Raw genomic sequence first — 17,140 nt, forward strand, 5'->3', positions numbered from 1 at the left:
CTCATTGGAAGGCGTATTTCAATTTCACCTAATGCAAATTTAATACGACCCCTAAAGCTCTCGAAGGGTAGAAAATCGAGTTTCTTTGTTTACCCTCTTTATGTTTCCCTAACGGCTGTTTTTGTGAAAAAATACACGTGATTGCCGAGTCTGCGACCTTATTCTTTGGGGCGGTGCTAAATTGTCAGCTATTAATCTTGATTAATTAAAGTTTCCAGGCGAGGCTCCCTCACTGAAACTAAGTTGAATAAACAATGCGGAATTTGAATGTAGTTTGTTGTATGAGACACCGTGATAATTATTAGAACTAACGAACATTCTTATTGAGCTATTCAGTGTCATTCTATTTTTTGTTCTAAATAGAGTATATTGCGACCATTTTATACCTAATTCATTAATTTTAACGTAATAAGTACATATTTTTTGTTTAATAATGACGACAGGTAGAAAGCTCTACATGTTCAAAGAAATTACGTCTCTACAAGTTTCAAATTTAACTATTTATCATTATATTTCTCACATTTATAACATTTGGTTTTTTTTTTATAGATCTTGATAAAAGCATACAACTTTAGAGTGCTAAACATTTTATATCTTATTCAATACTTTTTACTCGATTATATCGGATCTACCCTACAAACGAAAGGGTTAAACTGTTATTCAATTAAAGAACTTCCGCTATTTCGTGGTGTCAGTTAAAAATTACATGTTACATACGAAATGACCGCAGATGGCATGTTAAGAAAGAAAGAAAGAAACCATTTATTCCAACACACACAACACACATATAAAATAGCATTGTAAATTATAAATAATGGGAACTATAAAAACTTAAATAATTATATTATGTGTGGTTGCGTGCGCTAAAAAAGGAAGCCACTCAGGATACCTGAGGCATACCTAATACCTCAGCACTGATTTTCAGTGACCCCCTTACTTATTGTCAGCTGCTTTACTGGATAATAATAATAAATAAGGACAAAGTAATAAATAAATAAAGTATAATTCGTGGAGTATACAAATAAGATACCATAATACTTCAATGAATACGCTAATATTTTAATAAATAAACTTACATGAAGAAATAATATGTAATAAAAGACATGATTTAATATACCTATATTATATGAATTTATATTAAGGGGAAGCTCCCAAAATTTTATGTGAATTTGCATTAATATTCTGAAACAGGCACACATACAATCAAAATGGAACTTTAATGTATGATTTATTGGGTCTTTTTCTTTCGATGTACAAAACAGTTACGTAATTGTAACATTTTCGCTCGATTCATTTTTTATTCAAAAATTATGCCTTTTTTAAGGATTATTATATTTTTTTAAAGATTTACTTGGACGAAATAAGAATCGAGACTTACTTTTCGAGCTCGAACGCGATCAAAGAGCGCACGCGACATTCAACTTTATTACGGCTGTATTAGCGTCTAGTACCGTTACCGGTCTCTCAGTGCCAGAAATGAGAAAGGGAGCATCCTCTTAAATAAGTATCCATTTTTTTCGACTATATAACTCTAATATTATACTTACATAATATATAATATGAATTAATACAATCAAAATGGATACTCACTACTAGTTAATTCGTTACAGACACATCGAAAGCTGTGGAACTTGTTGTTTCAAAACAAATTGCCTATAATTTAAACGGAAAGTAGTGACGGTTTTTGTTTCCCGCAGAGGAGGTGGCAAATTGTTCCAACATTTCGTTGCGCTGTAACGAAAACTGCCTCTAAAAGCTGTGGTATGATGTTTTGGTACAGATAATTTGACAAAATATGTGTTTTTGGTCCTATAAATTGAATCTGAGTAACCTAACCAAGAAAGTTTATCATACAGATAGATGGGAATCTTGGAACGTACAACCGAGAACAGCAAAACCACAAAGTGTAACTTCCGAGTTGCAATAGTTCGGGTCGAGAGAGATCTATCAGTTCCTTCTTGTCATTGTCGTTCCATGCTGAAATGCACCTGGATGACGGGGGGTAAAGTTAAAGTGACGGGAGGTAAAGTGACGGGAGGTAAAGTGACGCGAGTTAAAGTGGCGGGAGTTATAGTGACGTGACTTAAAGTGACGGGAGGTAAAGTGACGCGAGTTAAAGTGACGGGAGGTAAAGTGACGGGAGGTAGTGGCGTGAGGTAAAGTGACGCGAGTTAAAGTGAAGGGAGGTTAAGTGACCGGAGGTAAAGTGACGGGAGGTTAAGTGACTGGAGGTAAAGTGACGGGAGGTAAAGTGACGGGAGGTAAAGTGACGGCGGGAGTTAAAGTGACGCGAGGTAAAGTGACGGGAGGTAAAGTGACGGGATGTAAAGTGACGTGAGTTAAAGTGACGGGAGATATAGTGACGCGAGTTAAAGTGGCCGGAGTTAAAGTGACAGGAGATAAAATGACGACGACTCATCCATGTTGGCACCCTAATCTATAGAGGTAAATTATTTCGATTTCGAGAAAATTTACTTATAGATAATAAAGGAAAACTTAAAATGTAGTTTAAAATAACGAATGACAAGAGTGACGGGAGGTAAAGTGACGGAATTTAAAGTGACGGGAGTTAATGTGGCGGGAGGTAAAGTGACGCAGGGTAAATTGACGCGAGGTAAAGTGACGTGAGGTAAAGTGACGGGAGGAAAAGTGACGGAAGGTAAAGTGACAGAAGTTAAAGTGACGGGAGGTAAAGTGACGCGAGGTAAAGTGACGCGAGGTAAAGTGAAACGAGGTAAAGTGACGGGAGGTAAAGTGACGGGATGTTTATAGTGACGCGAGTTAAAGTGACCGCAGTTAAAGTGACAGGAGATAGATAATAAAGGAAAACTTTAAATGTAGTTTAAAATAACGAATGACAAGAGAGTTAATGTGGCGGCAGGTAAAGTGACGGGAGGTAAAATGAAGCAAGTTAAAGCGACGGCCTCCGATGACTCTTCCATGTTGGCACCCTAAGCTTTAAATAACCCTAGTTGGTCAAAATTATTTCGATTTTGGGAAAATTTATTTATAGATAATAAAGGGAAACTTTAAATGTAGTTTAAAATAACGAATGACAAGAGTCACGGGAGGTAAAGTGACGGAAGTTAAAGTGACGGAAGTTAATGTGGCGGGAGGTAAAGTGACGGAAGGTAAAGTGACGGGAGCTAAAGTGACGGGATGTAAAGTGACGTGAGTTAAAGTGACGGGAGTTATAGTGACGCGAGTTAAAGTGGCCGGAGTTAAAGTGACAGGAGATAAAGTGAAGACTACTCATCCATGTTGGCACATAAATTATTCCGATTTCGGGAAAATTTACTTAGAGATAATAAAGGGAAACTTTAAATGTAGTTTAAAATAATGAATGACAAGAGTGACGGAAGGTAAAGTGACGGAAGTTAAAGTGACGGGAGTTAATGTGGCGGCAGGTAAAGTGACGGGAGGTAAAATGAAGCAAGTTAAAGTGACGGGAGGTAAAGTGACGGAAGTTAAAGTGACGGAAGTTAAAGTGACGGGAGGTAAAATGAAGCAATTTAAAGTGACGTGAGGTAAAGTGACGGGATGTAAAGTGACGTGAGTTAAAGTGACGGGAGTTATAGTGATGCGAGTTAAAGTGGCCGGAGTTAAAGTGACAGGAGATAAAGTGACGGCCTCCGATGACTCTTCCATGCTGGCACCCTAATCTATAAATAACCCTAGTTGGTCAAAATTATTTCGATTTCGGGAAAATTTACTTAGAGATAATAAAGGGAAACTTTAAATGTAGTTTAAAATAACGAATGACAAGAGTGACGGGAGGTAAAGTGACGGAAGTTAAAGTGACGGGAGTTAATGTGGCGGGAGGTAAAGTGACGGAAGGTAAAGTTACGGGAGGTAAAGTGACGGAAGTTAAAGTGACGGGAGGTAAAGTGACTGAAGGTAAAGTAATGAGAGCTAAAGTGACGGGAGTTAAAGTGACGCGAGTGAAAGTGGCCGTAGTTAAAGTGACGCAAGTTAAAGTGACGGGAGGTAAAGTGACGGCCTCCGACGACTCTTCCATGTTGGCACCCTAATCTATAAATAACCCTAATCTAATACCATAAAGTTGAGGAGTTTGTGTGTTTCTTTGAGAGAACGCGCTAATCAAAGGAACTACAGGTCCGATTTGAAAAATTCTTTCAGTGTTAGATAGCTCATTATCGAGGAAGGTTATAGGTTATATGTCATCTCGCTAAGACCAATAGGAGCGGAGCAATGCGGGTAAAACCGCAGAGCACAGCTAGTATTCAAATATTACAGAACAACGCGTGAATATCGGTACTTAGCTTTAACCAGTTCCTACCTAACTGTATTAAAAATAAATCAATAAGAATTAAAACACTGCAGAACTTGTATTAACTGGTACACAATAGCCAGACATTATGATGTTATTTATTTGTGTATAGCGTATGTAATCTCTTTGTAAGGCTATAGTCGAAGCAGGAAACACTACCGAAGATATGGGGACCGTGTGTGCCGTGATAGTATGGAGAAGACTTAAAGTTTTGCATTTATTAAGATTTTTTTAATGTTGTGTAAAATTAACTCCATAGAACTAATAAATTAAGATCATAAGTCTTTAAATAAATTAAGATCAACTGGATTTAACGTTCACAACAATTATATATTGTACTTTTTAAGTTGTAAAGAAACAACCTATGTAAATCTATTGTAGGGGAACGGTAGAGTTCGATTTCATTCTTTTAAAAAAAAATTAAAGCACAGGATAAAGGTATCTCGAACTATTTTATTGCATTTTGGCACAGGTGAACAATAAGTTCTTAAGTTTTTAATAAGTTTATATAGTATTATGTATATCTTACCATATTCATTCATCCGTTATAAGATTGCATATATGATTGTAAATAATAGTTATCGTGATAATACAATAGACCGTAGAACGATGTAATTTTCCAAGGTCAACTCTTTCCTTGTACCAAATTTCATTAAAATCGGTTCCCTCGTTTAAGGACGAAAAATACAGAACTACTTTCATAATATTCAATAATAAAATAAAATAAATACAATCTCTACTTATGTAGAGATTGTAAGTAAACGCGCAATTATACGTAACAAAATTCATAGCGATTCCAAGTTTAAATTTATTCGCAAACTTCTCCATACAAATTTAGCTTAACCCTCTAACGTTTCCAAACAGGGATTGTATCTGCATTGTCAGGCTCTTATTGCGGGTATATAATGATGTCAACACATTACGGGCGTGCTCGAGTACCTAATAGACTCAGGCGATGTTTATTTGATACTAACCCGTTCGCTGCTACAATTGTTCATTTGGAGGTATACGAGTGCTTACGTTTTATGCGCTACTTTGATACGAATTTGAGGTATTAACGTGGGTTATTTTATGTAATATCGTTAAATATTAGATGAGACACAAACTCGTGAAACTTGTTGTTGACTGAAAATGTTTCGTTCGCTATGATATTATATCGGTAGAGATTTGTCATTTTTATGATATCATCAATAGCTTTATATAAGAAAAGCTCAATTGAATAGTTTATCTATCTATTTTTTAACAACAAAAATATTAAACGTTATCTCTGTAGTCTATGAGTCATAGTATGAACCTTTGTTTAAGTTTAATTCAACTTCAGTTAAAATTATGATTTCACACCCTTCTCTGAAGGTTATCGTTTCACACTGTGTAAAACAAAACGCAAATGTGGGAAATGTAAGATACAGCAACAAAAGAATCATGCTTAAAATGGCTAATCCCAGATTAGGATTATCACTTATCAACCTGAGGGAAGTAAGTCAGGTGAATCATCAGTGTGAGAACGAAATATTGAAAAAACAATTGCGTTTCAAAGAAGTGCTAATGGAGGGTTAGATTAGGCTTTCTAGAAAGTGTTTACGTAACACCGGATGCAGTGTAAGGGTTAACATTTAGTTCGAACGAAATTATAGTCGGTTTTATTAACTTTCTACGGCATTAAGTGAATGTGGATTAGTTTATTACTATGTGAGTTTGACTTTTTAATGTTTGTTGTAAATGTAATTTTAATTTGATTAGATAACAATCGTCGCTATTAAATTGAGATAATTTCGGGAGCAAAAAATATAAATACGAAACGATGTTATTTTTCTTTCGTTAAAAAAACAAAAAGCTCTTAATTTAAAGCTTTCGAGTCTTAATTTATTAAACATGTAATTTACTACCACAAATAACTGTGAATGTTTAAAGCGACATTTTGGGTCAACTTTATTTGTATTTCACATTTGTAAGATAACATTTAATGAATTGTATCTCGTCACGAAATGAGGCTACATGAACGAAATTGGTGTTTAATTAATGCACTAATTTGCATATAACCTGTTTAAATTCTACTTTCTTTTCTTATATTTTGCCGAAATTTTGTCACTGATGTTGTTTTGTTTTCTTAAAAATATAATTAGTACGATATACAGGGTGTAATCGTTAAGTGTGCACAGGCGATTATTCCGTAACTATTACAGATATCAAAAAACTTTAAACTGATATCGAAAGAATTTAACCTAATGAGTAAAATGGCCATAATAAATTTTTAAAAATAAAACGAGAAATATCTAAAAAATTAACTTGAAACCCTCCCATACATTTTGTATGAGATACGAATATCCCATGTACATGGGTTGATCCAAAAGTAATGATAATCAATATTAAACAAGGTCATTACAGTTATAATAATTATGTAGTTCTCTAGATAGTCTTTTAACTAGAAAATATACTTCAATATTTTTTTTCCTAAACTTAAAAAAAAAACTTTGACTTCATCCACAAAAACCCCTTCACGCGGCCATCACTTCGCTGTCGTCTTAAAATAATTTATTGCTAAGAAAGTGTTTCTTGTGCCGAGGAAAGAGATAAAAGTAAATAGGAGCTAGATCTAAAAAATAGGGTAGGTGTTCAAGCATTTGGAATGCCGATTTTTTAATGGCAGCCATCGCAACTGACGCTTTGTGATCTGGTGCGTTGTCTTGGTGAAACAGCGTTCAGGTCCGCAGTTTGCCATGTCTCTTCCTGTCTTTCCTTACTAACCTACCGCAATCTTTTAATTTGGTCTGTTTAGTAAGAGCCCAATAAAGTGGCTACCTTTTTAAAATATTCCACCATAATTATTCCTTCAGCGTCCCAAAAAACTACCGCTTTAATCTAACCTACCTACTGATTTTCACTTTGAATTTCTTCATCGTCACTTTGGAAGCTCGCATCCAGGACATTGATTGTTTTTTTGGTTTCAGCATAAACATGGTGAACTCGGGTAACGTCCATGATCACAAAACGTGACAAAAAATTATCCTGATATCATTAAAAATTTAGAAATTTACCCTCTACATGTCGAATCGTTGTTTCTTCTTTTCGTCGGGAAACATTCTGGCACGCACGGTTCACATTCAAATTAATGTAAATAATTGGAAACGTGGCCTGTTGATATGATTTTTTTGTGATTACTAAGTGAATACATGAGCAAGCAAAAAACATTAATTTTATATTTTTATGTGCACAGGAAATACCCAATTATCATTACTTTTGGATCAACCTAGTACATTTAATATGAAAGATTTTAGCTTTTTCTTTCTTTTTTTGGTTTTCTGCTTTAATTACTTCGCAAATTTGAAGGGAAGTTCATTTAGAAACTGTAAATAGAGCTCCTCATTGTATTGCACAATGAGGACATCACTTCGAAAATCTGCTATGAATACAAAATGTATGGGAAATAAAATGTATGGGAGCGTTTAATGTAACATTTTTGGATATTTCTCGTTTTATTTTTAAAAATGTATTATGGCCATTTTACTCATTAGGTTAAGTACTTTCGATATCAGTTTAAAGTTTTTTGGTATCTGCAATAGTTACGGAATAATCGCTTGTGCACACTTAACGATTACACCCTGTATACAGGGTGGAAGGTTAAGATGGGGCATGAAGGGCAGGTACCTTAACCGTTGTAGCTACATGAAAACGTTCTTAGGAGACTATCCTTAAATTCTTGAGAAATTTTAATCTGCATTCACAGATTTTTGAAAAAATGTACGGTCAGCAAGGAAATCGGCAGTTTTCAAAAAAAATTTTTTTGATGCCAATCGATCCAGTTTCTCGTGGGAATCAAAACACTCTAAAAGACCAACTGAGGTATGAGTACTAGAAAAGTCAGAAATCGCGAAAAACTATTTTCATTCATGAACAAGTAAAAAGACAAAGGCACGGCAGCATAACATGCCAGCGACGTGGGGCGTGAGCGGGCAGTGGCTGGCAGCTCGTGCACGAGATGAAAAATTATTTAAATTTGAATATCGAACGAACACGTCACATTTTTATGGCTTATGTAAACAAAAAGGCTGGTTGCAGAGCTTGACCGACCATCAGTGCGTACGTCAGTCGCGCTTGTCATATGTATGGAAATTCATTAAACCGTTCATAGCTAGACCGACCATACGCACGCGTATTGTCATGCGCATTAGTGGCATAGTCATACAATTGTTGATGCGTATCGTCAGGACCGACGGTACGCACTGACGGTCGGTCAAGCTCTGCAACCAGCCTAACACATAGAAAACAAAAGTTACCAAAAGTTACTCTGTCTTCACTAAAAATGTCCTTAAATAATTTGGAACGTTTAGATCCGTTAGAGGCTTACTTTTTAAATAATAAAAACCCAACAGTTTCATTGGAATGGTACAGGAATAAATACCCAATGCGACAGGTACCGACGCGAAAGGTAATTGCGAATCTTGTAAAAAATCTAGCAGAAAGTGGCTCATTTAAGAAAAGCTTGACACGTCCCCGTCGTTCACGCGTATTGAATGAGAATACGCAATGTATGTTTTTTGTTATTTTTTATTTTCTTTGACACCCGATTAATTAAATTAATGTTTCTTCTTTTTGTCGGTATGTGTTTTAATAATCAGAAACAAAAAATATTGAAGCCTGAAAATCTCTTTGGAGTTTTCTATTAGCGCATCTTTTGTTGAATCACTTATTTTCTTAGTGAATGTGTGGAAATAGTTTTTCGCGATTTCTGACTTTTCTAGTACTCATACCTCAGTTGGTCTTTTAGAGTGTTTTGATCTCCATGAGAAACTGGATCGATTGGCATCAAAAAATTTTTTTTTTAAAACTGCCGATTTCTTTGCTGACCGTACATTTTTTAAAAAAATCTGTGAATGCAGATTAAAATTTCTCAAGAATTTAAGGATAGTCTCCTAAGAACGTTTTCATGTAGCTACAACGGTTAAGGTACCTGCCCTTCATGCCCCATCTTAACCTTCCACCCTGTATATATATATAGTTCTTTTGATTGCGATTGTCGTTTAAAGTGAATAATCTCCATGAAATCAGGCCAACTACGCAGTTTTTGAACAATAGAAAACTAATTACTAAATATGAGAATAGAAAATAATATCTATCAATACAAGCTTTTCAAAAAACGAAATACGCTCTTATTTCAATAGTTTTCTAATATTTTAATAATAAAAAATGCGTTTTTCACACAACACTATTTAGTTCCAATTGTTCCAATAATAAAACTATGTGCTTTTCACACATCTCTACTCAGTTTCAAAATAAAGTAAAGAAACGTCAAACTGTGTACCACGGAATGTATAAAAACAAGTAATAATTAATAGTACCAACAAAACTAAAATTCAAAATTGCTCAAACATTTCCCATTATAGTATTATATCATAAGCGTCCAACAGTAGATAGAATCTTAACAATTATTTACCTTCGCAATATTCTCTTTGTATTATCCACATATGGTATTCATATACACGAATGCATCATGAAAATTGCGTGTATTTTACATATTATAATATTATATTACGTTTTTGTGATAATATTTTTGTTTGTTTCAGCTTCTCATTATGAAAATAATTTAAAAGCTTTTTAAATATAATGGCGTTATGTAAAATGCAAATGAATAAATCGCGTGTAAATTTAGAGAATTCGCTTTGTTGAGTTTTATTGTGTTTTTGTTAGAATTGTGTTTGTACAACTCTTGACTCTATATCAATTTAAAATTTTATTATGTTTTCATCTATACTAATATTATAAAGAGGAAAAGTTTGTATGTATGTATGGTTTTCACGCATAAACTACTGAACCGATTATAATTAAATTTAGCACACATATAGAGGGTAACTTGGATTAGCACATAGGATAGGTTTTATCCCGGAAATCCCACGGGAACGGGAACTATGCGGGTTTTCTTTTGAAGACGCGGGCGAAGACGCGGTCGAAAAGCTAGTTACTTTATAAAGGTATGAGTTTATGTGATAGTGACAAAACAGTTTCTCCTTTGTAGGTAGGTACCTGTAAAAGGCTCTACATATATACGCAAATTTTAATTAATCGATAATAGTCGGTTTTTTTATATACAGTATATTGATCAGTTGCCACGTATTTAATTAAGATGTACTTTGACTCACGATATATTTAAGCTTTAAGATTTAAGCTATATATCTTGTATCACAAGATGGCGCTGCGTTAACGATTCGCATCACATTCGGCTGTGCTAAGAATATTTTCCTATCACATATTTAAAATATAGAAAAAATAACAAGGTGTTATAGTTAAACATTAAGTTTATATATATCACCGTTAGATAACACATCTGCATTTCCCATTACAAAAATATTCTAGATAAGCGCATCGTAACAAAGAAATCTAAAATGCAAACGCCTTTGATGCGTCTAAACTCACAAATCCGAGAGCATCTTGATAGCTTTTATGAGCACATTGAAGTGATTTATGTAAATGTTATACAGCAAGATACCCGTGTTTCCCTCGTAAGACATTTCTCCTATTGGATGATTGACTTTAAAGTGTGTTATATTGACGTTCACATAATTTTATTTGCATAACACACGGATTTAACATACGGTTGAATACCGAAGAATGCTCGCTGTGAAATAGTCATTTTGAGTTGAATTTTTGAATCGATCGGACTCTGTGTGAAGTACCGAATATGTGTGTTCACACTTATGTAAATGTTATTGGAAAACACTAGTAAATATGTGCAGTGTTGCTATGAGAACACGTAATTTTTTACACTTTAGAAAACTGTTATTGTATTTAAATAAGTTATAGTCTATATATTATATAATGTTCATATAACATAATATAATACAACAGATTATTGGTAAGGGAATAATTACATATAGCGACCGATAGGTCAAGTTCATCGTAGAAATTCCAATAATACAAAATATATTATATTAAATAGAATATCATAGTGATTAAAGCTCTCTTTTGGCAAAAAAATTTGGACAAAAATGTTTATTTTTGAAAATCTTTATAATCTCCGGTATTAGTCAATTAAATAAGTAATAAATTGTTTATAATAATAGCGTGTATTACGTTGCAAAGAAACTAGCGCCATCTCTGTTTGAATAGTCATAATTGGAAGGCGAACATGTTATTTGTTTATTCATACATTGTTTTTCTTAGAACAATTCCTTTTTAAAGATTATGAAAATGTAATAAAAATTATATCTTTATAGTATATTAAACACCTTTTTTAAATAAACATAATAAGAATGAATGAACTCACCACACTTAGACTTTTTTCAATTAGCTCTACATCTTCAAACATCAGTATAGATGTATATTGTACGGTCAGAAACATCAATCCGAAAGATTGTTGCAAAATTAAGAATAACTCCGATGATTACACATACACATTAAGTTATTTTAATATTATGCCATATTCGCAGTAAACTTACAAGCTGCTTAACTTTGAATCGGAATCGTATTATTCGAATAAATAACAGGTAACACTTAAAATCCACATAATTATTGTACATATTCATTGTATGTGTTGAAAAATTATTCAAAATGTACAACATTTTATATTATCATAATATTTTGTACATTTACAAATTTTAAATATGTTAAATCATTTTTAGATTGTAAAAGATAGCGCACGATGTCATTATCTTTTATCTCTACGGTTCAAAAGTTTTGTGTCAAAATAAAACTATTCAAAGACTCAGGTAAACGAAAGCTGCAAAAAATTATCAAAGGATTTAAAAAACGTGTTTAAAGCTACTTCCCACTAGATGGCGTAACGTGTTCTCATTGTTAAAGCTTTTGCGGGGAGCGGGGTGAGGAGCTTCCTTGCGTGGTCCTCGTCTGTACTTCCAAGTGCTAAGCACTTCGCTTGACAGTCACAACGCAACTGCGCCGCGGAGAGGTCGCGTCACAACACGCACCGATTTTCCGTACACGCTCTTAATATTTAATAACACAAAACTGTCAAGTATCAAACTCGTCGATGCATAAAAAATTAAATTTGTGCTACACAAAACGGACAATTATTATACAATAAAATGGACTTTAGTGAAGTGAAATGTTAGCAAGTTTTTATCCTTCGTTTGAGTGGTCTACGTTCCTAGTTTCGGAAATGGTGATATCGACCCACGGAGAGTGTTTATGAGACGTTCATTTGTGGAAAAAATATGTCTGTGATAATGTTCAGTGTAACGGCTGTGCTTTGTGCGTTGCTACAACTCGGATCGGCCGTGTTCCCCTACGGCTCAGACAAATGTGTGCGAGTAAACGAAAGAGACTCTGAAAGTAGCGTGCTGTGTAAAATAAGGACTCTTGAATCTGATGGCAGTAGTATAACTTCAGTGTCTACGGATGTACATCGTTTGGCTATTGAGTGCAATCATCTCCTACTGTTTGAAAGCACATTGAGGGCACATTATTTTAGCTCTATCGTCGGTCTCACAGAATTATCAATTAGTAACTGCAAACTACTACACATTCCAAACAACACTTTTAATGATTTAAGAAAATTGAGGAGGTTAAAGCTTCGATCGAAAAACTTCGAGTGGAGTCCTACCAAGAATCTCGAGTTATCTTTGAACTCATTCAATGGATTATCGGAATTGCAGGCGTTAGATCTCGCTCAAAATAACATCAAGTTTGTTCCTTCCGGCGTGTTCTGTTCTTTGGAAAACTTGAACACTTTGAACTTGACGCATAATAGAATAAAGACCGTCGGCCAGATTGGATTTGGACAAGGCTGCGGTTCAAACCTTCATAACTTGGACTTAAGTCATAATGAAATTAAATCACTGCCAGCTGACTCAGAACTTTTGAAATTAAGAAGTTTGCAGCATCTATTTTTACAGCATAATAATATAACGGACATATCAAGCGAAGCATTTGATGGCCTCGTATCTATGAGGGTTCTCAACATATCACATAATCGATTACATACATTACCTGCGGGAATATTTGCGAATGCGAGAGAGTTGAGAGAAATCTACCTCAATGACAATTCTCTGTTTGAACTAGCAGGTGGAATTTTTAATCGGCTTGAACAGTTGATTGTTTTGGATCTGTCGAGTAATCAGCTTACCAGCAATCACGTTGATGATGGAACATTTCTCGGTCTGATTCGCCTAATAGTTTTAAATTTGTCCAACAATGCGTTAACACGAATTGATGGGAAAACATTCAAAGACTTGTTTGTATTACAAATATTAAACTTGAAAAACAACTCAATCGGATACATCGAAGACAATGCTTTCCTGCCTTTGTACAATTTACATACATTAAATTTAGCCGAAAATCGTTTACATACAATCGATGAAAATTTATTTAATGGCTTGTTTGTTCTTAGCAAATTAACACTCAATAATAATTTGTTAGTGAACATTGATAGAAAAGCTTTTAAAAATTGTTCCGATTTGAAAGAATTAGACTTGAGCTCTAATCAATTACTTGATGTTCCGGATGCTTTGTGGGAGCTGCCTTTTTTGAAGACTTTAGATTTAGGCGAAAATCAAATATCAGACTTTAGAAATGGTTCATTTAAGAATCTTAATCAATTAACCGGATTAAGACTTATCGATAATCAGATTGGAAATCTGAGTGTTGGCATGTTTTGGGATTTACCAAGCTTACAAGTGCTGAATATAGCGAAAAACAAAATCCAAGCCATAGAAAGAGGGACATTTACACGAAACGCTCAACTGGAAGCTATAAGACTAGATGGAAATTTTTTAACGGATATCAACGGTGTGTTTTCAACTTTATCCAGTCTGCTGTGGCTCAACTTGTCTGAAAATCATCTTGTGTGGTTCGACTACGCGTTTGTGCCTAGTAATTTAAAGTGGTTGGACGTTCACGGCAATTTTATAGAACACTTGGGCAATTATTACAAATTGCAAGACGAAATTCATATAAAAACTTTGGACGTTAGTCATAATAGAATAGTGGAAATATCGCCTATGGCCATACCTAACAGTGTCGAGTTACTTTTTATTAATAACAATTATCTAAATAGTATTCATGTGAACACTTTTTTCGATAAAAAGAATCTAACGCGTGTGGACATGTACGCCAATGAACTAGTGCATTTAGAATTAAATAGTTTACGCTTATCAACCGTTCCCGGTAATAGAACGCTGCCGGAGTTTTATGTCGGCGGTAATCCATTCCAGTGTGACTGTACGATGGAGTGGCTTCCAATAATAAACAATATGACCGCGATGAGACAGTACCCGCGTGTGATGGACTTAGAAAATGTTATGTGTAAAATGACGAACACTCGTAGTGGTACCCATGTTCCCTTGCCTAACCTCAAAACTTCGGACTTTTTGTGCGAATATGAAACTCATTGTTTTGCAATTTGCCATTGCTGTGATTATGACGCGTGTGACTGTGAAATGACTTGTCCACAAAATTGTACCTGCTATCACGACCCGTTGTGGAATACTAATGTCATCGACTGTTCCGGCCAATCGTCCATGGAGATACCGCATAAAATACCCATGGATGCAACTGAGGTATTCCTAGATGGTAATAACATAAAAGAGTTACAAAATCATGTATTTATTGGACGACAAAAGATGAGATCTCTCTATGTAAATAATAGTAATGTAGATAATATTCAAAACAGAACATTTGCGGGCCTCAACGCTTTAGAGATCTTACATTTAGGAAACAATAAATTGAAAGAACTAAACGGCTATGAATTTCATCAACTCAGTAGTTTGAAAGAATTGTTCCTACAAAATAATTTAATAAGCCATATCGCAAACATATCATTTCTCTCTTTGAAGTCGTTAGAAATGTTACGCTTAGATGGGAATAGATTAGTGGACTTTGATGTGTGGACGCTTAGCAGTAGTCCTCATTTGAGAGCATTATCGCTCGGTAATAATTTATGGTCATGCAAATGCCGTTACTTACAAGAACTGACTTTATATTTGGCTGAGAATGCACAAAAAATTGTTGACATTACCGACGTGTGGTGTTGGAACGGTGACGCGCGGCCGCCACAGAAAAAAGAGCTTAATTTAAACGGCACCGCCTGCAGCGATTATTATGCCGATAATAACTCCGCCATCGGAAGTATGTTAGTGTCAAACTATGTTCCCATGATGGTCTCGACGCTTACCGGCTTTATGTTAATTTTATTAGCCCTTGTCGTGCTATTCCTCTTCAGAGACTCGCTTCGAGTTTGGCTGTATACTAATTGTGGAATTCGAGTATTTGCATTAAATGGCACATTTGAAGAAACAGAAAAGCTTTATGATGCGTATATTTGCTACAGCCCTAAAGACGAAGAATTCGTTATACAATCATTAGCTAATGAGTTAGAAAATGGAAATCCGTCTTACCACCTCTGTCTTCATTATAGAGACATACCGCACCACGGCGCACAATACATGCAATGTGCGCCGCCGGTGGTCGAGGCAGCGGAAGCTTCTAAACGAGTAATACTAGTGCTAACAAGAAACTTTATGCAAACAGAATGGTCTCGGTACGAATTCCGACAAGGGCTCCACGAAGCACTAAAAGGATGCATTTATAAATTAGTTCTAATAGAAGAGTGCTCCGTGGTTGCGGACGCAATGTGCGACCCCGATTTGCGGCCGTATCTAAAAACAGGGTCCCGATTGCGATGGGGACAAAAGAGATTTTGGGAGCGGCTCAGGTACATGATGCCAGACGCGTTGCATCCCAACCACAAGACGCGAACGCATAATTATAGAAAAAATATCAACACGTATACTTTAGATTCATCTGTACCGAGCGGGGGTAATAGAACATTACCATATCCCGATAAATCGCCTGTGATAAGTGGCTCGGGGCAGGGGGCTAGCGCGCCTCCTGAGTATAGTACTGAAGTACGACAATCGCCTTCGGCGGTGAGACAGACGCAGGGAGTAGCGTACGGCCCCGATGGGAGGCCAATATCAGATCATATTTATTCGTCAATAGATTCTGACTATTCATCGTTAGAACACGGCATGGCACCGGGGCGAAGACGAGACCTTCGTCAGTGGCCCCCTCCACCGCCATTAGTTGACACGGGCAATGCCGTACAAGCTTACCTAGTCTAGGAGCTTACAAGCTCATTCTCAGTCACATTGTAAATATTTCCCTAGATGTTTATATGTTTATGTAAATATTGTAATTATTAGTTATTAAGTGCTAAACCAAAATTTTATGTAAGTGAACTTATTATTGCCTGTTTGTTATTCTGTGCATAGGTTTCGTAATAAATTTATAAAGACTGCTGTAGCATATTGTAATATTGTAAATAGCAAAACCAAGTGATGATACTACATGAATATCAGTAATATTGCGTTATTTATACAAATAAAAAATAAAATGATGATGATTTATACCTCTGTATTTTGATTTTATCCTCCTTTCTCTATCAAAGACATTTAAATTAGTAAAAGATTCATATTTTTTTAAATTTCATATACCTACTTAATGTACCTACTTAAAAACCTAATGTCTAATATGCTCAAAATTAATTGAACTGTATTAAAATAAAGTAACTACTTAGTTAAAAGTAAAATCATTTATTTCAGTTTTGTTCAAGGTTTCGAATTAATTACCGTAAACTGTCATTGTGAAGTTTAATTAATTAATATTGATTACTTAATTACACAATTTGAGCCATAATTATTTGTCAAATTGACTTCCAAATTAAATCTTAAATGATTATATTATATTTTTGTTCATTGATGATATAAAACATTAACTTTTAATTCAACCTATAATAAAAGAGCATGCCATGCCATGCCATGCCATGCACAACAATGCCCATTTTTATTACAATATTATGCAAAATACACTTTTGAACAGACAATTGCCAACAAAATTCGC

At 35.0% G+C, this 17,140-nt stretch overlaps 1 protein-coding gene across 1 annotated transcript; it reads left to right on the forward strand.

Moving 5' to 3' along the window:
* The first annotated feature begins 12,177 nt into the window (after positions 1 to 12,177).
* LOC123696757 (toll-like receptor 7) lies at positions 12,178 to 16,649 on the forward strand. Its single transcript, XM_045643123.1, has one exon. The coding sequence runs from the start codon at positions 12,457 to 12,459 to the stop codon at positions 16,360 to 16,362; it is 3,906 nt and encodes a 1,301-aa protein (XP_045499079.1). The 5' UTR covers positions 12,178 to 12,456; the 3' UTR covers positions 16,363 to 16,649.
* The last annotated feature ends 491 nt before the right edge of the window (positions 16,650 to 17,140 follow it).

This window comes from Colias croceus, chromosome 13, assembly GCF_905220415.1.
Source record: "Colias croceus chromosome 13, ilColCroc2.1".
Classification (NCBI taxonomy): Eukaryota; Metazoa; Arthropoda; class Insecta; order Lepidoptera; family Pieridae; genus Colias; species Colias croceus.